The sequence below is a fragment of the Molossus molossus genome, unplaced genomic scaffold (assembly GCF_014108415.1).
Source record: "Molossus molossus isolate mMolMol1 unplaced genomic scaffold, mMolMol1.p scaffold_m16_p_2, whole genome shotgun sequence".
Classification (NCBI taxonomy): Eukaryota; Metazoa; Chordata; class Mammalia; order Chiroptera; family Molossidae; genus Molossus; species Molossus molossus.
The window spans coordinates 94,207,837-94,234,666 of record NW_023425355.1 but is presented as its reverse complement, the minus strand read 5'-3'; the positions used below and the strand labels follow the sequence as shown (position 1 = coordinate 94,234,666).

Genomic DNA, 26,830 nt, shown 5'->3' with positions numbered 1-26,830 from the left:
GACAATTTTACTCTTTAGTATTCTTATCTAAAACAAAGGTGTCTGTTAATTAAAGGCATCCTCAAGAGTGCTGGCATGGCTTTTCAAGAATTTTTTGAAGTTCTCCACATATAAGTTTTGTACATTTCTTATTAGCTTTATTTCTAAGCTTTTCATCTTTTCTTATAATGGTGAATGAAATCATCTCTATCTTTATATTTTTTAACTACTAGTGCTTTTACAAACAAATATAATTGATTTGGGTATATTAGTTTTATATCCTTATATATGACTACATTTTCTAAACATTTGTATTAGTTTCGACATTAAACCTCCTGGGCTTTTCAGACATAAAACTCTATCACCTGCAGTGAGATATTTTACAAACATTTTCATTCCATTTTAATGCCTCTAATTGTTTTCTTCCTTTTGAATACAAAGTCTAGTATCTTCGATGAAACATAAAAATGAGGAGATAGAAGCATTCCTGTCTTGTTCTTGATTTTATTTTTTTTTTTTTTTTTTTTTTTTTACTTTTGATAGAAAAAGGTGTATCTTTTTTTTTTTTTTTTTTTATTGAATAATTTTTGTTACAAATGATTCTCCTTTTTTCCCCCAGTGGTTCCCCCCTCCCCCTTCCCTCCCCGCCCCTTCCCCCGATTGTTGTCCATGTCCACTGTTCATGCCTATATGCATATAAATTCTGTTGTTCATCCCTCTCTCAGCTCCCCACTCCTTAGGGGATTGTCCTCAAACTGTTATGTTCATTATATTCCAGAAATCAGTGAGATCATATGAAATTTGTCTTTCTCTGCTTGGCTTGTTTCACTCAGGATGATACTTTCCAGGTCCCTCCATGTAGTCTCAAAGGACAAGAGATCTTTCTTTCTTACCGCTGCGTAGTACTCCATTGTGTATATGTACCACAGCTTTTTAATCCATTCGTCTACTGATGGGCACTTGGGCTGTTTCCAGATCTTAGCGATTGTAAATAGTGCTGCTACAAAGATGGGGGTACATATATTCTTTCTGATTGGTGTTTCAGGCTTCTTAGGGTATATTCCTAGAAGTGGGATCACTGGGTCAAATGGGAGTTCAATTTTTAATTTTTTGAGGTGACACCATATTGTTTTCCATAGTGGCTGCACCAGTCTGCATTCCCACCAACAGTGTACTAGAGTCCCCTTTTCTCCACACCCTCGCCAACACTTGTTGTTTGATGATTTGTTGATGGCGGCCATTCTGACCGGTGTGAGGTGATACCTCATTGTTGTTTTGATTTGCATCTCTCTGATGATTAGTGATGATGAACATTTCTTCATATGTCTCTTAGCCATTTGTATGTCCTGTTTGGAGAGGTGTCTATTTAGTTCCTCTGCCCATTTTTTAATTGGATTCTTTGTCTTCCTTTTGTGGAGTTGTGTGAGCACTCTATATGTATTGGAAATTAACCCCTTATCTGATATATCATTGGCAATTATGCTCTCCCATACAGTGGGTAGCCTTTCCGTTTTGATGATTGTATCTTTCGCTGTGCAGAAGCTTTTGAGTTTGATGTAGTCCCATGTGTTCATTTTCTCCTTTGTTTCTATTGCCTTAGGTGATGTGTCAGTAAAAATTCTGCTGCGTATGATGTCTGAGATTTTGTTGCCCACAGTCTCCTCTAGGATTTTTATGGATTCATGGGTTACATTTAAGTCTTTTATCCATTTTGAGTTTATTTTGGTGTAGGGTGTAAGTTGATGGTCTAGTTTCATTTTTCGGCAAGTAGCTGTCCAATTTTCCCAGCACCATTTATTAAAGAGGCTGTCCTTACTCCACTGTATGCTCTTGCCACCTTTGTCAAATATTAATTGAGCATATTGCCTAGGGTCCATTTCTGGGTTCTCTATTCTGTTCCACTGGTCTATATACCTGTTCTTGTGCCAGTACCAGGCTGTTTTGATTATGGTGGCTTTGTAGTATAACCTGAAATCTGGTATTGTGATCCCTCCAACTTTGTTCTTCCTTTTCAAGATTGCTGTGGCTATTCGAGGCCTTTTTTGGTTCCATATGAACTTTTGAAGTAATTGTTCTAATTCTTTGAAGTATGCCGTTGGTATTTTGATGGGGATTGCGTTGAATCTATAGATTGCTTTGGGTAATATGGACATTTTAATGATGTTAATTCTCCCAATCCATGAACAGGGTATGTTCTTCCACTTTTTTACATCTTGCTCTATTTCATTTTTCAAAGATCTGTAGTTTTCTGCGAATAGGTCCTTTATCTCTTTGGTTAAGTTTATTCCTAGGTATCTTAATTTTTTTGCCGCAATGGTAAATGGGATTGTTTGCCTAGTTTCTCTTTCTGTGAGTTCATCATTGGTGTATAAGAATGCCATCGATTTCTTGACGTTAATTTTGTATCCTGCTACTTTGCCAAATTCATTTATTAAGTCTAGTAAGCTTTTGGTGGAGTCTTTGGGATTTTCTATGTACAGTATCATGTCATCTGCAAATAATGACACTTTCACTTCCTCCTTTCCAATTTGGATCCCTTTTATTTTTTCTTCCTGTCTGATTGCTGTGGCTAAGACTTCCAGTACTATGTTAAATAGGAGTGGCGAAAGTGGGCATCCTTGCCTTGTTCCTGTTCTTAAGGGAAATGCTTTTAGTTTTTGCCCATTGAGTATGATGTTGGCTGTAGGTCTTTCATATATGGCCTTTATTATGTCTAGGTATGATCCCTCAATTCCCACACTGGTGAGCGTTTTTATCAGAAATGGATGCTGGATTTTGTCAAAGGCTTTTTCAGCATCTATTGATATGATCATGTGGTTTTTATTCTTCAATTTATTTATGTGGTGTATCACATTTATGGATTTGCGAATATTGTACCAGCCTTGCATCCCTGGGATGAATCCCACCTGGTCATGGTGGATAATTTTTCTGGTGTATTGCTGGATTCGATTTGCTAGTATTTTGTTCAGGATTTTGGCATCTATGTTCATCAGGGATATTGGCCTGTAGTTTTCTTTCTTTGTTGTGTCTTTTTCTGGTTTTGGAATTAAAGTTATGCTGGCTTCATAAAACGAGTTTGGCAGTCTTCCTTCTTCTTGAATTTTTTGAAATAGTTTGAGGAGAATGGGTATTAGTTCTTCTTTGAATGTTCGGTAAAACTCCCCTGTGAAGCCATCTGGGCCTGGGCTTTTGTTTGCTGGAAGAGTCTTGATTACATCTTCAATTTCCTCTGTTGTTATTGGTCTGTTCAAGTTTTCAATCTCTATCTGATCCAATTTTGGGAGGCTATGTGTTTCTAAAAATTTGTCCATTTCGCTTAGATTTTCGAATTTGTTGCCGTATAATTTTTCATAGTAGTTGTTAACGATCTTTTGTATTTCTGTAGGGTCAGTTGTTATCTCTCCTGTTTCATTTCTGATTTTATGTATTTGGGTTCTCTCTCTTTGTTTCTTGGTGAGTCTAGCTAAGGGTCCATCAATCTTGTTTATCTTTTCAAAAAACCAGCTCTTTGTTTTATTGATCCTCTGGATTGTTTTTTTGGTCTCTATGTCGTTTATTTCTGCTCTGATCCTTACTATTTCTTTTCTTCTGCTTGCTCTGGGGTTTTCTTTTTGTTTACTCTCTAGTTCTTTAAGTTGTGAGGTTAGGTAGTCTATTAGAGATTTTTCTTCTTTTTTGAGGTAGGCCTGTAGTGCTATAAACTTCCCTCTCAGAACTGCTTTTGCTGCATCCCATAGATTTTGTATTGTTGTGTCCTCATTTTCATTGGTTTCCAGGAAGTTTTTGATTTCTTCCTTGATTTCCTCGGTGACCCATTCATTGTTTAATAACATTCTATTTAGCTTCCATGTGTTAAAATGTCTTTGTATGTTCTTCTTGCAATTGATTTCTAGTTTCATACCATTGTGGTCTGAGAAGATGCTTGTTATAATTTCAATCTTCTTGAACTTGTAGAGACTTAGTTTGTGCCCTAACATGTGGTCTATCTTTGAGAATGTTCCATGTGCACTTGAGAAGAATGTGAATTCTGTAGTTTTGGGGTGTAGTTCTCTGTAGATATCTATTAAATCCATTTGGTCTAGTGCTTCATTTAGAGTCTCTGTTTCCTTGCTAATTTTTTGTCTAGAGGATCTATCCAGTGATGTGAGCGGGGTGTTGAAGTCCCCTGTTATGATTGTATTGCTATCGATTTCTCCTTTGAAGTCCTCCAGAAGATTTTTAATATATTTTGGTGCTCCTATATTGGGTGCATATATGTTTATCAATGTTATATCTTCCTGTTGGATAGATCCTTTCAATATTATGTAGTGGGCTTCTTTGTCTCTAGTTATGGCCTTCAATCTGAAGTCTATTTTATCAGATATCAGTATTGCTACCCCAGCTTTTTTTTCTTTTCCATTTGCTTGAAAGATTTTTTTCCATCCCTTCACTTTCAATCTGTGTGAGTCTTTTGTTGTGAGGTGGGTTTCTTGTAAACAGCATATAGATGAGTCTTGCTTTCTTATCCAATCAGCTACTCTGTGTCTTTTTATGGGAGCATTCAGTCCATTTACATTTAAGGTGGTTATTGATATGTACTTATTTATTGCCATTTTTGTTTAGTGTGGTTCTATTTTTCTCCCCATTTCTCCTGGTAATTACAGCAGTCCTTTTAACATTTCTTGCAGTGCTGGTTTGGTGCTAATGTACTCCCTTAGCCTTATTTTGTCTGGGAAGCTCTTTATTTGACCTTCTATTTTGAACGATAGCCTTGCTGGGTAGAGTAGTCTTGGATTCAGATCCTTGTTTTTCATGACCTTGATTACTTCATGCCATTCCCTTCGAGCCTGTAATGTTTCTTGTGAGAAGTCAGCTGAGAGCCTTATGGGGGTTCCTTTGTAGGTAACCTGTTGCTTATCTCTTGCTGCTTTTAGGATTCTCTCTTTGTCTTGAATTTTTGGCAGTTTGATTACTATGTGTCTTGGTGTGGGCCTGTTTGGGTTCTTCTTACTTGGGGCTCTCTGAGCTTCTTGAACTTGAATGCCTTCTTCCTTCACCAAATTAGGGAAGTTTTCTGTCACTATTTCTTTGAATATATTCTCTAGCCCTCGCTTACTTTCTTCTTCTTCAGGGACTCCTATGATACGAATATTATTACGTTTCCAGTTGTCCCACAATTCTCTTAAGCTCTCTTCTTGTTTCTTAATCTTTTTTTCCTTTTGGTTTTCTGATTGGTTGATTTCTTCTAGCCTGTCCTCTAATTCACTGATCCGGTCCTCAGCTTCCCCTACTCTGCTTTTTAGACCTTCCAGTGTGTTTTTCATTTCTGATATGTCATTCTTCATTTCTTCCTGTTGGTTTTTCATTTCCAGATGGTTTATTTTCAACATTTCTATGTCTTTACTCATGTTGCTCATGTCCTTACACATGCTGTTGAGCTTCCGCAACATCATGGCTCTAAATTCTAGTTCTGTTAACTTGCTTAACTGCACCTCATTTATTTCATCTTCTGTAGAGGTCTCTTGATCTTTCATTTGGCTTTTGTTTCTGTTTCTCACCATTTTGGTTATCACAGTGGGCTTTGGAGTCTGCCAAGTTTTCCCAGTGGGTGTTCGTGTTTTGCTGTTTGTGGCTCCCTCTCCTGGGTTTGGATGCACCAGGGAGGACCCACTTTAATCCCGCCAAGTCCCCTGTTCTCCGGGAGTCTGTGTGGCTCCAGCGGAGAGTTTAGCAGGCTATAGCGTTAGGAGGGCCCATGCAGGGTGGCAAGGGAGGTGGTGGGAATAATTTCCAGCCAAGTTCCCTGGTCCCGCCCAGTTCCCTGGGGGCCGTGAGTCCGTGGGGCTTCAGCGGCTGCAGAGTTTCCAGGGCCGTGCACGGCAGGGAGGGAGGCGGTAGCGTTAAATCTCCACCGCGTTCCCCGGTCCCACCGATTTGCCTGGGGTCTGCGAGTCTGTGCGGCTTCAGCAGAGAGCCTAGCCTAGCCGGCTGCGAGTCTGTGCGGCTCCAGCGGAGAGCCTAGCCTAGCCGGCTGCAGAGTTTCCAAGGCCGTGCACGGCAGGGAGTGAGGCGGTAGACTTAATTTTCCGCCGCGTTCCCCGGTCCCACCGAGTTGCCTGGGGGCCAGGAGTCTGTGCGGCTTCAGCGGCTACAGGGCCTTGCACGGCAGGAGGCGAGGCAGCAGAATTAATTTTCCGCCTAGTTCCCCGGTCCCTCCGAGTTCCCTGGTCCCGCCCAGTTCCTTGGGGGCCAGGAGTCTGTGCGGCTCCAGCGGAGAGCCTAGCCTAGCCGGCTGCAGAGTTTCCAAGGCCGTGCACGGCAGGGGGGGAGGCGGTAGAGTTAACTCTCCACCGCGTTCCCCGGTCCCACCGAGTTGCCTGGGGTCTGCGAGTCTGTGCGGCTTCAGCAGAGAGCCTAGCCTAGCCGGCTGCGAGTCTGTGCGGCTCCAGCGGAGAGCCTAGCCTAGCCGGCTGCAGAGTTTCTAAGGCCGTGCACGGCAGGGAGTGAGGCGGTAGACTTAATTTTCCGCCGCGTTCCCCGGTCCCACCGAGTTGCCTGGGGGCCAGGAGTCTGTGCGGCTTCAGCGGCTACAGGGCCTTGCACGGCAGGAGGGGAGGCAGCAGAATTAATTTTCCGCCTAGTTCCCCGGTCCCTCCGAGTTCCCTGGTCCCGCCCAGTTCCTTGGGGGCCAGGAGTCTGTGCGGCTCCAGCGGAGAGCCTAGCCTAGCCGGCTGCAGAGTTTCCAAGGCCGTGCACAGCAGGGGGGGAGGCGGTAGAGTTAACTCTCCACCGCGTTCCCCGGTCCCACCGAGTTGCCTGGGGGCCAGGAGTCTGTGCGGCTTCAGCGGCTACAGGGCCTTGCACGGCAGGAGGGGAGGCAGCAGAATTAATTTTCCGCCTAGTTCCCCGGTCCCTCCGAGTTCCCTGGTCCCGCCCAGTTCCTTGGGGGCCAGGAGTCTGTGCGGCTCCAGCGGAGAGCCTAGCCTAGCCGGCTGCAGGGTTTCCAGGCCGGGCACGGTGGGAAGAAAGACGGTAGAGTTAACTTCCCCTCTAGTTCCCTGGCCCCTGCCCAGGCCGCTGCGGACCCTGGGCTCTTGGTCCCCTCTCCCGTCCTCGCAAGCCTACCAGGACTGAGTGGGTGTTTCTGGTTAAGTGGTCCTCCAAGGTGTCCTTCAGCTGCCCTTTCCTGACGGTTTGCCTTTGTTTTCGTTGTAAATCCAGTTTGGTCTTGGGAGACGGTCTGAATCCCTCCATTCACTTCGCCGCCATTTTTTGTTCTTTCAAGAAGTTTTTAATTTCTTACTTGATCTTGTCGGTAACCTGCATGTTGTTTAATAACATGCTAATTAGCTTCCATGTGTTCAAATGTCTTTGCATGTTCTTGTTGCAATTGATTTCTAGTTGCATGGCATTGTGATCTGATTAGATGCTTGATATGATTTCAATCTTATTGAACTTGTAGAGACTTAGTTTGTGCCCTAACATGTGGTCTATCATTGAGAATGTCTACATGTGCAGTTGAGAATGATGTGAATTCTGTAGTTTCGGGGTGTAACTATATGTAGATATCTATTAAATTCATTTGGTCTAGTGCTTCATTTAGAGTCTGTTTTCTTGCTAATTTTTTGTCTAGAGTATCTATCCAGTGATGTCAGTGGGGTGTTGAAGTCTCGTGCTATGATTGTATTGCTATTGATTTCTCCTTTGAAGAATTTGAATCTCCTTTGAGTTTCTTCCAGAAGATTTTTAATATATTTTGTTGCTCCTGTATTGGGGGCATATATGTTTATCAAGGTTATATCTTCCTATTGGATAGATCTTTTCAATATTATGTAGTGGCCTTCTTTGTCTCTAGTTATAGCCTTCATTTTGAAATCTATTTTATCAGATATGAGTATAGCTACCACAGCTTTTTTTCCCCTTTTTGTTTGCTTGGAAGAATTATTTTCATCCCTTTACTTTCAACCTATGTGAGTCTTTTGTTGTGAGGTGGGTTTCTTGTAAACAACATATAGATGAGTCATCCTTTCTTATCTAGTCAGTTACTCTGTGTCTTTTTATGGGAGCATTCAATCCATTTACATTTAAGGTGATTATTGATATGTACTTATTTATTGCCATTTTTGTTTAGTGTGGTTCTATTTTTCTTCCTATTTCTCCTGCTAATTACAGCAGTCCTTTTAACATTTCTTGCAGTGTGGTTTGGTGCTAATGTATTCCCTTTGCCATATTTTGTCTGGGAAGCTCTTTATTTGACCTTTTATTTTGAATGATAGCCTTGCTGGGTAGAGTAGTCTTGTATTCAGATCCTTGTTTTTCATGACTTTGATTACCTCATGTCACTCCCTTCTGGCCTGTAGTGTTTCTGTTGAGGAGTCAGCTGAGAGCCAAATGGGGGTTCCTTCATAGGTAAACTGTTACTTATCTTTTGGTGCTTTTAGGATTGTCTCTTTGTCTTTAAATTTTGACATTTTAATTACTATGTGTCTTGGTGTGGACCTGTTTGGGTTTTTCTTACTTGGGCTCTCTGTGCTTCCTGAACTTGAATGCCTTCTTCCTTCACCTAATCAGGGAAGTTTTCTGTCACTATTTCTTCAAATATCTTCTATAACCCTTGTTTCTTTTCCTCTTTTTCAGGGACTCCTATTATGCAAATATTATGATGCTTGCAGTTGTCCCACAGTTCTCTTAAGCTGTCAACCTGTTTTTTATGTATTTGTTTATTTGTTTATATCTTTATTGTTGAATGTATTACAGATATTCCTCATTTTTTCCTCATTTACCCCCTCTACCCACTCCTGCCCCCCGCCGCCTTTTCCCACACTATTGTCTGTGTCCATTGGTTATGCATATAAGTTCTTTGGTTTATTTCTTCCCACCACCCAACCCTTTTCCCTTTGAGGTTTGTCAGTCTAGCAACCAATTTGTACTTCTTAATCCCTTCACCTCTTTCACCCATTCCCCCTAGCCCCTCTCATCTGACAAACAACAAAATGTTCTCTGTATCTATGAGAATGTTTCTGTTCCGACTGTTCATTTTGTTTGTAGATTCCATTATCGATGGATATGTATTCTTTGCCATTTTGTTTGTTCATATGTTGTATCTTTTTTTTTCAAAAAGACCCTTCTTCATTGCATATAATAATGTTTTGGTGGTGATGAACTCCTTTAACTTTTCCTTGTCTGGGAAAGTCTATATGGCCATCGATTCTTAATGGCAGCTTTGTAGGATAGAGTAATCTTGGTTGTAGCTTCTTGCTTTTCATCACTCTGAATATTTCTTGCCACTCCCTTCTGGCCTGCAAAGTTTCTTTTGAGAAATCAGCAGACAGCCCCTTTTTAAATTGGGTTCTTTATCTTCCTTTTGTGGAGTTGTATGAGTACTCTATATATTTTGGAAATTAACCCCTTATCTGATGTATCATTAGCAATGATATTCTCCCATACAGTGGGTTGCCTTTCCATTTTGATTGTTGTTTCTTTTGCTGTGCAGAAGGTATTGAGTTTGATGTGGTCCCATGTGTTCATTTTCTCTTTTGTTTCTGTTGCCTTAGGTGATGTGTCAGTAAAAATTCTGCTGCGCATGATGTCCCAAATTTTGTTGCCTACATTTTCTTGTAGGATTTTTATAGATTCATGGGTCACATTTAAGTCTTATCCATTTTGAGTTTATTTTTGTGTACGGTGTAAGTTGATGGTTTAGTTTCATTTCTTTTGCATGTATCTGTCCAATTTTCCCAAACTATTTATTAAACAGGCTGTCTTTACTCCACTGAATGCTTTCGCCACTTTTGTCAAATATAAATTGTGCATGTTGCCTTGGGTCCATTTCGGCATTATCTGTTCTGTTACACTGGTCTATATGCCTGTTCTTGTGCCAGTACTAGGCTGTTTTGATTACAGTGGCTTTGTAGTGTAACCTGAAATCTGGTAATGTGATCACTCCTACTTTGTCGTTCTTTTTCAAGACTGCTGTGGCTATTCAAGGTCTTTTTTGGTTCCATATGAACTTTTGAAGTATTCTAGTTCTGTGAAGTATGTCATTGATATTTGATGGAGATTGCATTGAATCTATAGATTGCTTTGGGTAGTATGATCATTTTAATGATGTTAATTCTTCCAATCCATAAACACGGTATGTGCTTCCATATTTTTATATCTTCCTCTATTTCTTTTTTCAATTACCTCTAGTTTTCTGTGAATAGGTCCTTACTTATTTGGTTAAGTTTATTCCTAGGTATCTTAATTTATTTGCCACGATGGTAAATGGGATTGTTTTATTAGTTTCTCTTTCTTTGAGTTCATCATTGGTGTATAAGAATGCCATTGATTTTTTGACATTAATTTTGTATCCTGCTACTTTGTGAAATTCATTTACTAAGTGTAGTAAATTTTTGATGGAGTCTTTGGGATTTTCCACGTATAGTATCACATCATCTGCAAATAATGACAGTTTCACTTTCTCCTTTTCAATTTGAATCTCTTATTTTTTTGTTCTGTCTGATTGCTGTGGCTAAGACTTCCAGTACTATGCTAAATAAGAGTGGCAAAAGTGGGCATCCTTGTCTTGTTTCTATTTTTAAGGGAAATTCTTTTAATTTTGCCCATTGAGTATAATGTTGACCGAAGGTCTTTCATATATGGCCTTTATTATGTTGAGATATGATCCCTCTATACCCAGATTGCTGAGCGTTTTTATCAGAAATGGGTTCTGGATTTTGTCAAGAGCTTTGCAGCATCTATTGATATAATCATATTGTTTTTATCTTTCATTTTGTTTATGTGGTGTATCACATTTATTTTTTTTTGCAAATATTGTACCAGCCTTGCATCCCTGGGATGAATCCCACTTTGTTGTGGTGCATAATTTTTTTGATATATTGCTGGATTTGATTAGCAAGTATTTTGTTCAGGATTTTGGCATCTATGTTCATCAGGGATATTGGCCTCCAGTTTTCTTTGTTTGTAGTGTCTTTTTCTGGTTTTGGAATTAGAATTATGCTGGCCTCATAAAACGAGTTTGGAAGTCTTCCTTCTTGAATTTTTAAAAATAGTTTGAGCAGAATGGGTATTAATTCTTTGTTGAATGTTCGGTAAAATTCCCCTGTGAAGCTGTCCGGGCTCTGACTTTTGTTTGCTGGGAGAGTCTTGATTATATCTTCAATTTCTTCTGTTGATATTGGTCTGTTCAAGTTTTCTATCTCTTCCCAGTTCAGTTTTGGGAGACTATGTTTCTAACAATTGGTCCATTTCACTTAGATTGTCAAATTTGTTGCCGTATAATTGTTCATAATATCTATTAACAATCAATTGTATTTCTGAGGTGTCAGTTATTATTTCTCCTCTTTCATTTTTCATTTTTTTTTAAATTTGGGTTCTCTCTGTTTCTTGCTGAGTCTAGCTAAGGGCCCATTAATCTTGTTTATCTTTTCAAAGAACCAGCTTTTTGTTTCATTGATCCTTTAAATTGTTTTTTTTTTTTTTTTTTTTTTTGGTCTCCACGTCTTTTATTTCTTTTCTGATCTTCAATATTTTTTTTTCTTCTACTTGCTCTGGGTTTTCTTTCTGTTTGCTTTCTAGTTCTTTAAGTTGTGAGGTTAGATAGTCTATTAGAAATTTTTCTTAATTCTTGAGGTAGGACTGCAGTGCTATGAACTTCCCTCTCAGAAGTGCTTTTGCTGCATCCCATAGATTTTGTGTTGTTGTGTGTTCATTTTCATTGGTTTCCAGGAAGTTTTTAATTTCTTTTTTGATCTCCTTGGTAACCCATTTGGTTTCTTAAGAACATTTTATTTAGCCTCCATGTGTTGAAATGTCTTTGCATGTTCTTGTTGCAATTGATTTCTAGTTGCATGCCATTGTAATTTGAGTAGATGCTTGATATGATTTCAATATTCTTGAGCATTGTAGAGACTTAGTTTCTGCCCTAACATGTGGTCTGTTTTTTGAGAATGTCCCATGTACACTTGAGAAGTATGTGAATTCTACAGTTTTGGGGTGTAATTCTTTGTAGATATTTATTAAATCCATTTGATCAAGCACTTCATTTAGAGTCTGTGTTTCCCTGTTAATTTTTTGTCTAGAAGATCTATCCAGTGATGTCTGCGGGGCGTTGAAGTCCCCTGATATGATTGTATTGCTCTTGATTTTTACTTTGAAATCCTCCAGAACATTTTTAATATATGTTGGTGCTCTTAAATTGGGTGCGTGTATGTTTACCAAGGTTATATCTTCCTGTTGGATAGATCATTTCAATATTATGTAGTGGCCTTCTTTGTCTCTAGTTATGGCCTTCATTTTGAAATCTACTTTATCAGATATGAGTATTGCTATCCCTCTTTTTTTTTTTATCCTCACCCGAGGATATTTTTCCATTTTTTGTACAGATAGAGTGGGAGGGAGAGAGAGGAAGGAGAGAGAGAGAGAAACATCGACGTGAAGGGACACATTGAGTGGCTGCCACCCGCACGACCAACCAGGGCCGGGGCCAAACTGCAACCAAAGTACGTGCCCTTAGCGGGAACTGAACCCGGGTCTCTCCGGACCGCAGGCTGACGCTATAACCGCTGAGCCAAACTGGCCAGGGCTACCCCTCTTTTTTTCCCATTATTTTCTGTTTGCTTGGAAGATTTTTTATTTTTTTTTATTTTATTATTATTATTTTTTTATCCTCACCCGAGGATATTTTTCCATTTTTTTGTTCAGATAGAGCGGGAGGGAGAGAGAGGAAGAGAGAGAGAGAGAGACATCGATGTGAAGGGACACATTGAGTGGCTGCCACCCGCACGGCCAACCAGGGCTGGGGACAAACTGCAACCGACGTACGTGCCCTTAGCGGGAACCAAACCCGGGTCTCTCTGTACCGCAGGCCAAAGGTCCAACCGCTGAGCCAAACCGGCCAGGGCTCTTCCTCTTTTTTAATTGTTTTTTTTACTTTTGGTTTTCAGATTGGTTGATTTTTCTACCCTGTCTTCTAATTCACTGATTCGATTCTCAGCGTCCTCTACTCTGCTTGTTAGTCCTTCCAATGTGTTCTTAATTTCTGCTATCTCATTCTTAATTTCCACTTGGTTTTCAATATTTCAATATCTTTAGTCATTGTGCTGATGTCCTACTTGTGCTGTTGACCTTTCTCAAGATCATGGCTCTGAACTTGACCTCTGATAATTTCCTTAGCTGCATTTCATTGATCTCATCTTCGATAGAGTTCCCTTGTTCTTTCATTTGGGATTTTTTTTTCTTCGTTTCACCATTTTGGCTATCTCAGTGGGTTTTGGGGCCTGCCAAATTTTCCCTGTGGGTGTTGGTGTTCTGCTGTTTGTGGCTTCCTCTACTGGGTTTGGATGAGCCTGGGTGGGCCCACATTAAACACCACTATCATGTCTTACTGTCCTGGAAGATTTGCAAGCCCAGGAAAGGTTCAGTTATCCTCTAGTTTTTCCTGGTGGCTAGTAGTCTCAGTTACTCAATGCCTTGGAATGTAGCCCTGGTGTTCTGCATTAGAAGATTTCCAGAGGGTGGAATAGATGGCTCGTTATTAATGAGCCTCAATTTGCATTTGTTTGCCTCACCTGGGAAAGGCTGAATATTCTGGGTGTGGGGGCTGCTGCTTTTCCCCACCGCTCTGGGAAGGAACACACTGGCCACTGTCCTTTGTTGCTCTAACTCAGCAGAAACTCTGAGTGCCCTCAAATCCCGGGTGTCCCCACAGAGTTCCAGCCCTGTCTGCCCTTCCTTTTTTGTAGCCCTCAGGTAAGTGGCTGTGGCTATTTTAGCACTCTGTCCAGGCTTTCTGAGCTGTGTAACCTGCTTGGTCTTTATTGCCCAGGGGCTCTGCTCACAGCTAAGACTGCTGCTGCCCCTGGGCTCCCAGCCTGCCACCCTCTCACGTCTCCACAGATCCTACCCATGTCCCTGGTTATGTGGTCCTGTCCTGCTGCTTTTCCGTTGCTTTTTCCCAAGGATTTGTCTTCATTTTAGTTGTAATTACCGTTTTGTCTTGGGTGATCAGCTGCGTAGCTTCTATCCACTCTGCCTTCGTTTTTTACTTCATGTATGCCTATCTTGTGTGGAGCTGTGCTGCACAGGCCTTCCTGGTACCCCAGCACACTACAGGTCCCACGGGTAACTGGATCACACTGTCCCTTTGGGTATCTGGCTCTATGCCTGTGTTATGGGCTGCTGGGTTGCTCAGGTCTCTCTGGTGCTTCAGCACCCCGCAGGCCCCGTGGGTAACTGGATGGTACAGTCCCTACTGGGTCACAGAGGGCTCTCTGGTGCTTCAGAACCAGGAAGGTCCCATGGGTAACTGGATGGCACAGTCCCTGCTGGGTCACGCTGTTCTCTCTGGTGCATCAGCACCCCACAGACCCCATGGTTAACTAGATTGTGCAGTCCCTGCTGTGCCACACAGGCCTCTCTGGTGCTTCAGCACCCCACAGCCCCACGGGTAACTTGATGGCACAGACCCTGCTGGGTCAAACAGGCCTCTCTGGTGCTTCAGAACCCCGCAGGCCCCACAGGTAACTAGATTGCACATTCCCTGTTGGGTCACACAGGCCTCTCAGGTGGCCCAGCACCCTGCAGGTCCCATGGGTTGGCAGCTGGATTGCACCGGTCTCGATTGGTCTCTGGCTTCCCACTGCTCATGTGAACTACCCTGTGGAGCCCCAGGTCCTGCTGCTGGAGGCTGGGGAGTGCTGCTGCCCTGTGGGGCTCAACTCCTGCTCAACTTTTGCTGTAGTTTTTGGTGATGGGTCTCAGTTGCTGGTCTCTGGTTCTGTTGCCTGGGGATGGATGTCTGCCACCAAGCCTCTGTTGGGGGTATATCTCGACCTTGTTCAGGCTGCTACTATGGGGGACTGTGCTGGGCTCCAGGCTGTCTCAGGCTTCTGCCATGGACACCTTGGGAACTCCACTACTGTGTACTGGTCTGTGTTGATACAAAGTGTCCACTGGTCCAATGGTGCCAGGTGCACTGGTGAGCTTAAGCTGCTGGGCCCTAGCTACTCCCACTGCCTCCTCCCAGGGAAGACCTAGGATCTTACAAAATTGTGGGACCTCCCTGCTGCACAGGGAGAAGTGCCCTGAAGGGTCACTTACTGTGGTAGCCAGCTGCTCCTGTCCACAGCACAGGAACCTTCAGCTCCATGTCTCTGCACTGCTCAGGTTTGGTTGTCCACCTTTGTGTCCACTCACATTCTCTCACACACTTGCTCACTCTCTCACATACTCACCCTCCCTCTGGTCCTGCACACCGCCATCTTCCTTCTTGTTTTTTTTTATTTTGTTGATGGTTTTCTTTGCTGTGCAAAACTTTTTGGTTTGATATAGTCTCATTTGTTTATTTTTTCTTTTGTTTCCCTTGCCTAAGGAGGTATATCAGAAAAAAATATTGCTAAAGAAATGTCCAAGATTTTATTGCCTATGTTTTCTTGTAGGATTTTTATGGTTTTAAATCTAATATTTAAGTCTTTCATCTATTTTGAGTTTATTCTTGTGTATGGTATAAGTTGTTGGTTTAGTTTCATTTTTTGCATCTATGTGTGAAATTTTTCCAAAACCCTTTATTGAAAAGACTCTTTTTACCTCATTCTATGTTTTTGCTTCCTTTGTCTAATATTAATTGGCTGTAAAGGTGTGGGTTTATTTCCGGGCTCTCTATTCTGTTCCATTGATCTATATGGCTGTTTTTATGCCAGTACCATGCTGTTTTGATTACAATGACCTTGTAGTGTTTGATATCAGATAGCATGATTTCTCCAACTTTGTTCTTATTTCTCAAGATTTCTATGGCTATTTGGGGTCCTTTGTGGTTCCATATAAATTTGGGGAATATTTATTTTTATTCTGTAAAATACATTGGTGTATTTTGATAGGTATCTTGATAGGAATTGCATTGAATCTATAGATTGCTTTGGGTAGTATGGGCATTATAATGATGTTAATTTTTCCTGTCCATGAACATGATATGTGGCCCCACTTATTTGTATCTTCTTTGATTTCTTCAGTGTCTTATATTTTTCTGAGTACAGGTCTTTTACATCCTCAGTTAAATTTACTCCTAGATGTTTTATTCCTTTTAAGCATTTGTGAATGTGATAGTTTTCTTAGTTTTCCTTTCTGATAGTTCATTATTGGTGTATAAAAATACAACTGCTGACCTGACCAGTGTTGCTCAGTGGGTAGAGTGTCAGTTCACACACCAAAGTTTTGTGGGTTTGATTACCGGTCAAGGGCATATACCTAGGTTGTGTGTTCAGTCCCTGGCCCCAAATGGGGTATATGCAGGAGGCAACAAATCGATGTGTCTCTCCCATGTCAATATATTTTTCTCTCTCTCTTCCTCCAAATCCTTCTCTCCCTTCCACTCTCTGTAAAAATCAATGGAAAAAGATATCTGGGTGAGGATTAACAACAACAACAACAACAAATGCAATGAATTTCTCGATGTTTATTTTGTATCCTGCTTCTTTACCAAATTTATTTCTTAGTTTTAGTAGTTTTTTTTTTTTTGGTAGAATCTTTAGCATTGTTTATATACAGTATCATGTCATCTGCAAATGATGACTGTTTTATTTCTTTTCAATTTGGATGTTTTTTATTTCTTCTTGTCTGATTGTTGTGGCTAGGACTTCCACTACTATGTTGAATAAGAGTGGTGAATGAGGACGTCCATGTCTTCTTCCTGATTTTATGGAAAATACTTGTAGTTTTTGCCCATGGAGTATAGTGTTCACTGTGTTTTGTCATATACGGCCTTTATAACAGTGAGGTATGTTCCCTCTATTGCCACTTAACTGAGAGTTTTTATCATAAATGAATGCTGCATTTTATGGAATGCTTTTCCTGCATTTGTTAATATGCTCATGTGGTGTTTTTGTCTTTCATTTTGTGCATGTGGTTTATCACATTTATTGATTTGCTGATATTGTGTCAACTTTGCATCCTCAGAATAAATCCCACTAGATCACGGTGTATGATCTTTTTAATGTATTACTGCATTTGGTTTGCTAATATTTTGCTGAAGATTTTAACATCTATGTTCATCAAGGATATTGGCCTATAATTTTCTTTCTCTGTATTATATTTATCTGGTTTTGGAATTAGGATAATGCTGGCCTCATGCAACAGGCTTGGAAGTCTCCTCTCCTCTTGAATTTTTGGGATTAGATTGGAAAGAATAGGTATTAGTTTTTCTTTGAATGTTTGGAAAAAAATAAAATAAAATACCTGTGAAGCTTTACAGTCAAGGACTTTTGTTTGTTGGGAATTTTTTTATTGCTTCTTCAATTTTACTAGTAGTAATCTATTTATTCAGATTCTCTGATTCCTCCTGATTCAGTTTTGAAAGATTGTATGTTTCTAGAAATTTATCTATTTTGTCCAGATTGTTCAATTTGGTGGCATATAGTTGTTCATAGTATTTTCTTACAATTCTTTATATTTCTTTGGTGTCAGTTGTCAATTCTCTTTCATTTCTGGTTTTATTTATTTGGTGCCTCCTATCTTTTATTTAGTTATTTTTGATGAGTCTGGTTAAATGATTGTCAATCTTGTTTATCTTTTCAAAGAACCACTTCTTGATTTCATTGATCTTTCATATTTTTTTTTAAGTCTATTTTGTTTATTTCGGCTGTGATCTTTATTATTTCCTCCCTTCTACTGACTTTCAGCTTTGTTTTTTTCTTTTTTTATTGTTGAAAGTATTAAAGATGTCCCCCTTTTTCCCATTGATCCCCTCTGTCCTGAGCCCACCACCTCCTGCCTTCCCTAGCCTAGTGCCCATGTGGATTGATAATGCGTATATGCATATAAGTTCTTTGGTTTATCCCTTCTATCCATTCCCACCACCCATTCCTCTAAGGTTTGTCAGTCTGTTCCCTACTTCCATGATTCTCAATCTCTTTTGGGCGACAGCTTATTTTGTTCATTATATTCCACAAATAAATGAGATCATGTGGTACTCGTCTTTCTCTGACTGGCTTATTAACATAATACTCCCCAGGTCCCTCTATGTCATCTCAAAGGGTAAGAGATCTTTCTCTCTTACAGCTGCATAGTATTCCATTGTGTAAACATACCACAGTTTTTTTTATCTACTGATGGACACTTGGGCTGTATCCAAATCTTAGCTATTGTAAATAGTGCTACTATGAACATAGAGGTGCATATATTCCTCCTGATTGGTGTTTCAGGCTTCTTAGTATATATTCCAAGAAGTGGGATCACTGGATCAATTGGAAGTTCAATTTTTAATTTTTTGAGGAAATACCATATTGTTTTCTATAGTGGCTGTACCAGTCTGTACTCCCACCAGCAGTGTATTAGAGTCCCCTTTTCTCCACACCCTCACCAACACTTGTTGTTTGATGATTTGTTGATGGCGGCCATTCTGACAGGTGTGAGGTGATACCTCATTGTTGTTTTAATTTGCATCTCTCTGATGATTAGTGATGTTGAGCATTTCTTCATACGTCTCTTAGCCATTTGAATGTCCTGTTTGGAGAGGTGTCTATTTAGTTCCTCTGCCCATTTTTTAATTGGGTTCTTTGTCTTCCTTTTGTTGAGTTGTACGAACACTATATATTTTAGAAATTAACCCCTTATCTCATATATCATTGGCAATGATGTTCTCCCATACAGTGGGTTGCCTTTCCATTTTGATGGTTGTTTTGCTGTGCAGAAGCTTTTTAGTTTGATGTCGTCTCATGTATTTATTTTTTCCCTTGTTTCTCTTGCTTTAGATGTTGTATCAGTGAAAATTCTGCTGCATGTCATGTGTAAAATTTTGTTGTCTACATTTTTTACTAAGATTTTTATGGATTCATGAGTTACATTTAATTATTTTATCCATTTTGAGTTTATTCTTGTGTATGGTGTAAGTTAGCCGTCTAGTTTCATTTTTTTTTTGCACGTAGATGTTCAATTTTCCCAACGTCATTTATTTATTTATTTATTTATTAAACTTATCTTTATTGTTGAATGTATTACTGTTGTTCCTCCTTTTTCCCTTGTTGACCCTCTCTTCCCTGCTCCTGCACCCCTCCTGCCTTTTCCCACACTGTTGTCTGTGTCCATTGGTTGTGCATATATGCATATAAGTTTTTTGGTTTATTTCTTCCAAGCTCCTCATTTCCCTCCCCTTTGAGGTTTGTCAGTCTAATCAATTTGTACTTCTTAATCCCTTCACTTCTTTCACCTATTTCCCCAACCTCTCTCCCATCTGGCAACCAACAAAATGTCCTCTGTATCTATGAGTCTGTTTCTGTTCTGCTTGTTCATTTTGTTTGTAGATTTAATTGCCGATAGATATATATTTATTGCCATTTTGTTTGTTCATATTTTTTATGTTCTTTTTCTTCAAGAAGATCCTTCAACATTTTATGTAATACTGGTTTGATGTTGATGAAGTCCTTTGGCTTTTTTTTTTTTTTTCTGGGAAAGTCTTTATATGTCCATTGATTTTAAATGACAGCTTTGCAGGATAGAGTAATCTCGGTTGTAGGTTGCTGCTTTTTATCACTCTGAATATTTCTTTCCACTCCCTTCTTTTGAGAAATCAGCTGACAGTCTCATGGGAACTCCCTTGTAGGTAAGTAACTGCTTTTCTCTTGCTGCTTTTAAGATTCTCTGTGTTGAACCTTTTGCATTTTGATGATGATGTGTGTTGGTGTGGGCCTCTTGGGGTTCATCTTGTTTGGGACTCTCTGTGCTTCTTGGACTTGTATGTCTGTTTCCTTCACTAAGTTAGGGAAGTTCGCTGTGATTATTTTTTCAAATAAGTTTTCAATTTCTTGTTCTCTCTCTTCTCCTTCCAGCATGATGTGAGTGTTGGTATGCTTGAAGTTGTGCACAGGCTCCTTACACTATCCTCATTTTTTAAAATTCTTTTTTCTTTTTCTGATTAGATGTTTCTTGCTTTCTTTTATTCCGAATTGGTTTGTTTCTTGGCTTTACCTACTCCACTATTGAATCTGTGTAAATTATTCTTTATTTCAGTTAGTGCTTCCTTCATTTCTGACTGGTCCTTTTTTATGCTCTTGAGGCCCTCACTAAGTTCATTGAAATTCTCATTAAGTTCATTGAGTATCCTTATAAGCAGTGTTTTAAACTCTGCATTTGTTAGATTGCGTATCTCGATTTCACTTAGTTCTTTTCCTGGAGTTCTGTTCTGTTCTTTCATTTGGGACATGTTTCTTTGTCTTCTTATTTTGGCTGCCTCCCTGTGTTTGTTTCTATGTATTAGGTAGAGTTGCTATGTCTCCTGGGCTTCGTAGGGTGGCCTATTGTAGTAGGTGTTCTGTAGGAGCCAGTGGCACAGCCTCCCTGTCTCCCAGCTGGGCCCTCAAAGTGCACCCCTTGTGTGGACTTCACATGCTTTTTTTTGTAATTGAGTCTTGATTTCTGTTGGTACCTCAATGAGAGGATTTTTTCAGGCTGATCAGCTGCAAGGACTGGCTGTGTCCACTATCCACCTACCTCTTACTACCTTGGATGATCAGCTGCACAGGGTCCCACCACACAGAGCAGGACTTACTTCCGCAAGGCTCTCGTACCCACTGAGTTTATTCCTTTAGTTTGTCACTTGTGGAGGTGGTTGGGTGGTGGTGCTTCACAGTGTTCTGAAGCTGTCCACTGTGTGTGCTGGATCTGGGGCGAGGTCAGCCACTGCCTGTGTTCTACCCAAGGCTACCAGGCATAAGCTACAAAGCGTTCTGCAGATGGCTGCTTCTCGTGCTGGGCTTGGAGGTGCCTAGGCAAAGCCAAGTTGTGAACCAAGGCTGGCTACTTCTAGTTCCAGGTTAGGGGCCACTTAACAAGAGGTATGGAGTTCCCTGAGACCAGATACTGCTTATTTGAGAGAATTTAGGAAAATCTGAAGCAGGATCCAAGACAGGCCATTCTTACCAACATCATTTATTAAAGAGACTGTCTGTACTCCATTGTATGCTCTTTCTACCTTTGTCAAATATTAGTTGAACATAATGTCTTGGGTGAATCTCCAGGTTCTCTGTTCTGTTCCATTGATCTATATGCCTGTTCTTTAAAAATTTCTATTTTTAAAATTTATTTCTAGCATGTGTTTTGTGATAACACAGTGGTATGTAGTATATAGTTTATAAGTGAATGAATATACATCTATGATGGGAGTTAGTACTCAATATTTTTTGACTGATCCAGCTTTGGAGACCAAGATCTGAACATAAAAGCTTTCTTTCAGGGCAGGAGCCTTTGCTTTATCCACATGAATATTCATTCCCCAAATGTCTGTGCCTTTTGCCTATATTCATTCCCTTGACTTGTTAAAACATTACCAATTGGTGCAAGATAAGATTTAGATGTCCAAAAGCATAAGTCAGGAAGAGAGTCTCTCTATGACACATAGAACACTACAGAACTACTCCATCAGGTGCAAAAATAATTAGCACATGAAAACCAGTGAGCGGAAATAGTCACCTTCGACCAATTTGTATTTTCTGCCAATTCTCCTGGGGCCTTCTTCACTAGGATTTGCATTGGTCCTTTTGATTACTCAACCTAAACTTAGCCCCAGGAAACAACTACCTAACTTGTCAAGTAGGGAGAAAGGAAAAGGTTGGGAACCAGCCTTCACCTAAAAGAGTTTTAATAACTGAAGCATAGTATAACATTTTGGGAACATTTGTTTGTTTTTAAAATATTTTTTCTTTATTGATTTTAGAGAGAGAGGAAAGGAGAGAGAGATAGAAATGTTGATGAGAGAGAACATTGATTGGCCACCTCCTGCATGCCTTTCACCAGGGATTGGTCCCATTGCCCAGGAATCAAACCGGTAACCTCTTGGTTCATGGGTTCATGCTCAACCAGTGAGACACACCAGCTGGGCTATTTTGGGAACATTTGTATAATTAATTATAACATTTCTGATTTAGTAGTTGATCCACAAATAAATGGATAATTGGGAGTATCTGAGTGGAAACAAGATGAGCATTAATGAAAGGTTGACTCTAAATTACAGCTCCTGGCACCTGTAGGTCAATTATACATAGTCTTCATTGGAAGGTAATTTTCTCTGTGGTATTCCTTATTTCTGTATCCCTAAGAAGGGGAGTATAATTTTAGTTACATGCTGACAAAATCTGAATAAAAGTTATAGTCTGTTTTAAAGATGAAACTAAAGGATGCTGTAGTTATTGCTTTGGCAACGGACCTTTTGCTAATACAGTGTATGAGTATCAGTTTTATGATTTATCTTATCACATGACTTTTTCCTTTCTTCACACAGGTTTTCTCCTGGAGTGCCAAGATCTTTTCCATTCAGCACCTCAGTCATGTACAAAAAGACTGTCTTTGTAGAGTTCACAGATCACCTTTTCAACATTGCCAAACCCAAGCCTCCATGGATGGGTAATGAAAAGAGTATTGATTATTATTATGAGACTGGGTATCTACTACCACCTCTCAGGGAAATACACTGGCTGAATGTTCCCAGACTTTTTGCAGGACCCTCCTCCTCTGCTTTTTCTCTAGATATTAGAGTGCCATGTATCTTGGACCTGAGTTTATTTTATTTTCTCTCTATTGTCAATCACTAGGTGATATGTTCAGTCTCATAGCTTTTTTTTTTTAATCCTCACCTGAGGACATTTTCTTTTTTTTTTTTTTATCCTCACCCGAGGACATTTTTCCATTTTTTACTCAGATAGAGCAGGAAGGAGAGAAAGGAAGAGAGAGAAACATTGATGTGAAAGGGACACATCGAGTGGCCGCCACTCACACAACCCAACCAGGGCCGGGGACAAACTGCAGCAGCCAAGGTACATGCCCTTAGCGGGAACCAAACCCGGGTCTCTGTGGACCGCAGGCTGACGCTCCAACTGCTGAGCCAAACCAGCCAGGACAAGGACATTTTTCTATTTTTGTTCAGATAAAGTGGGAGGGAGAGAGAGTGGGAGAAAGAGAGAGAAACATTGACGTGAAAGGGACACATCAAGTGTCTGCCACCTGCACGACCCAACCAAGACCAGGGACAAACTGCAAACGAGATACATGCCCTTAGTGGGAACCAAACCTGGGTGTCTCTGGACTGCAGGCCAATGCTCTAACCACTGAGCAAAAATGGCCAGGGTGGTCTCATAGCTTTAAAATATCATCTCTAGTTACCTGCGGGACCTGTGGGGAGCTGAAGAAACCAGAGAGACCTGTGTGACCCAGTAGCCCATAAGATAGGCATAGAGTTGGGTCCCCAAAGGGACTGTGAGATCCAGTTACCAGCAGGACCTGCAGGGTTCTGGGGCACCAAAGAGGCCTATGTGACCCAGCTGCACACAAGAAAGGTGTAGAGAATGTGAAAATGGAGGGAGAGTGAATAGAAGCTACACAGATGATCTCCCAGGACCAAATGGAAATTACAACTAAATTACAACTAAAATGAAGAAAAAATCCTCAGAAAAAAACAACAACAGAAAAGCAGCAGGACAGGACCATATAACCAGGGACACTGGTAGGATCTGCGGAGGGACAACAGGGTGATGGGCTGGGAGCCCACAGGCAGCAGCAGTCTTGGCTGTGAGCAGAGCCCTTGGCGAATACAGACCAAGTCTGCTCCACAGCACAGAGAGCCAGGACAGAGAGCTAATATAGCCACAGCCAACCACCTGGGGGCTATGGCAGAGGGAGAGCAGACAAGGCAAAACTCTGTGGGGACACCTGGGATTTGGAGGGCACTCAATGTTTTGGCTGACCTGTGGACACAAATGATGGTGGCCAGTGTGCTCCTTCCCAGAGCTGTGGGGAAAAGCAGCAACCCCCCCACTCAGAGATTCAGCCTTTTCTAGGTGAGGCAAAAAAATGAAAATTGAGGCTCACTAACAACCAGCATCTATTCCACCCTCTGGAAATCCTCTCATGCAGAGAACTAGGGCTACATTCCAAGGCACTGAGTAACTGAGACTACTAGCCACCAGGAAAAAGCTAGAGGATAACTGAACCTTTTGTGGGCTTGCAAATCTACCAGGAAAGTAGGACTTGACACTGGTGTTTAACTCGGGGCCACCCAGGCTCATTCAAACCCAGTAGAGGAAGCCACAAACCAGCAGAACACCAACACCCACAGGGAAAATTTGGCAGGCTCCAAAACCCACTGAGATAGCCAAAATTAGTGAAACAAAGAAACAAATCCCAAATGAAAGAACAAGAGAACTCTATTGAAGATGAGATAAATGAAATGCAGTTCATCAAATTATCAGAAGTAGAGTTCAGAGCCATGATTTTGAGAAAGCACAACAGCATGAGTAAGGAAATCAGCACCATGAGTAAAGATGTAGAAACATTGAAAACCAATCAAGTGGAAATGAAGAATGACATAGCATAAATTAAGAACACGGTGGAAGGACTAACCAGCAGAGCAGAGGAAGCTGAGGACTGGATCAGTGAATTAGAAGGCAGGGTGGAAAATAATCAATCAGAAAATCCAAAGTAAAAAACAATTAAAAAGGGGGAAGATAGCTTAAGAGAACTGTAGGACAACTGAAAACGTAATAACATTCACATCATAGGAGTCCCAAAAGAGGAAGAAAATGGACAAGGGTTAGAGAATATGTTTGAAGAAATAGTGATAGAAAATTTTCCTAACTTGGTGAATAAAAAAGGCATACAAGTTCAATAAGCACAGAGAGCCCCAAGTAAGAAGAACTCAAACAAGCCCACACCAAGACACATAGTAATTGAAATGCCAACAATTAATGACAAAGAGAGAATCCTAAAGGGAACAAGAGATAAGCAACAGGTTACCTACAAAGAACACCCCACAAGGCTCTCAGCTGACTTTCCAACAGAAACATTACAAGCCAGAAGGAAGTGGCATAAAGTAATCAAGGTCATAAAAAACACAGATCTGGATCAAAGAATACGGTATCCAGCAAGACTATCATTCAAAATAGAAGGTCAAATAAATAGCTTTGCAGACAAAAAAATAAAAAATAAAAAAGGCTATGGGACTATATTAACTCCAAATCAGCACTGTCAGATATGCTAAAAGGACTGCTGTAATTAGAAGAAAAAATAGAAAAAAAAATAGAACCACAATAAACAAAAATGGCAATAAATAAATACATATCAATTGTCACCTTAAATGTGAATGGTTTGAATGTGCCGATAAAAAGACAGAGTCGGTGACTCAAAAAGAAAGCATGACTCACATATATGTTGTTTACAAGAGACACACATTACAACAAAAGACTCACATAGGTTGAAAATGAAGGGATGGAAAAAAATCTTCCAAGCAAACAAAAAGCAAAAAAGAAAGCTGGAGTAGCAATACTCATATCTGATAAAGTAGATTTCAAAATGAAGGCCATATCTAGAGACAAAGAAGGCCACTACATAATATTGAAAGGATCTATCCAACAGGAAGATATAACCTTGCTAAACATATATGCACCCAATATAGGAGCAAAACGTATATTAAAAACCTTGTGGAGGACTTTAAAGGAGAAATCGACAGCAATACAATCATAGAAGGGGACTTCAACACCTCGCTGACATCACTGGATAGATCTTTTAGACAAAATATTAACAAAGAAACACAGACTCTAAATGAAGTGCTAGATCAAATGGATTTAATAGATATCTACAGAAAATTACACACCAAAACTGTAGAATTCATATTCTTCTCTGGTGCACATGGAACATTATCAAAGATAGACCACATGTTAGGGCACAAACTAAGTCTCTACAAGTTCAAGAAGATTGAAATAATATCAAGCATCTTCTCCGATCACAACGGCATGCAACTAGAAATCAATTGCAAGAAGAACAAGCAAAGGCATTTAAAAACATGGAGGCTAAATAGCATGCTATTGAACAATGAATGGGTTACCGTGGAGATCAAGGAAGAAATTAAAACTGCCTGGACACCAATGAAAATGAACACACAACAATGCAAAATCGATGAGATGCAGCATAACCAGTTCTGACAGGGAAGTTCATAGCACTAAAGGCCTACCTCAAGAAACAAGAAAAATTTATAATAGACTATCTAACCTCACAACTTAAAGAACTAGAAAGCAAACAGAAAGAAAACCCCAGAGCAAGTAGAAGGAAGGAAATAGTAAAGATCAGAGCAGAAATAAATGACATGGAGACCAAAAACACAATTCAAAGGATCAATGAAACAAAGAGCTGATTCTATAAAAAGATTAACAACATTGATGGACCCTAAGCTATACTCACCAGGAAACAAAAAGAGAGAACGCAAATACACAAAATCAGAAATGAAAGAGAAGAAACAATAACCGACACCACAGAAATACAAAGGATTGTTAACAAATATTATCAACTATTATATGGCAACAAATTCGACAATTTAAGCGAAATGGACCAATTTCTATAAACACATAGTCTCCCAAAACTGAACCGGGAAGAGATAGATAACTTGTACAGACCAATAACAACAAAAGAAATTAAAGATGTAATCAAGACTCTCCCAGCAAACAAAAGCCCAGGCCCAGATGGCTTCATGGGGGAGTTTTACCGAACATGCAAAAAAGAACCAACACCCATTCTCCTCAAACTATTTCAAAAAATTCAAGAAGAAGGAAGACTTCCAAACACGTTCTATGAGGCCAGCATAATTCTAATTCCAAAACCAGAAAAAGACACTACGAATAAAGAAAACTACAGGCCAATATCCCTGATGAACATAGACACCAAAATCCTCAACAAAATATTAGCTAATCGGATCCAGAAATACACCAAAAATATTATTCACCATGACGAAGTGGGATTCATCCCAGGGATGCAAGGCTGGTACAATATTCGCAAATCAATAAACGTGATACACCACATAAACAAAATGAAGAATAAAAACCACATGGTCATATCAATTGAT

At 40.2% G+C, this 26,830-nt stretch overlaps 1 protein-coding gene across 1 annotated transcript in view; it reads left to right on the top strand.

Annotated features, from left to right (window-relative positions):
• F8 (coagulation factor VIII) overlaps nt 1-26,830 on the top strand; it is a 272,819-nt gene that overhangs the window by 29,813 nt on the left and 216,176 nt on the right. The window contains exon 2 of the mRNA XM_036270458.1: nt 22,226-22,347. Within this exon, the coding sequence (XP_036126351.1) occupies nt 22,226-22,347 (122 nt within the window). The remainder of the gene's footprint in view (nt 1-22,225; nt 22,348-26,830) is intronic.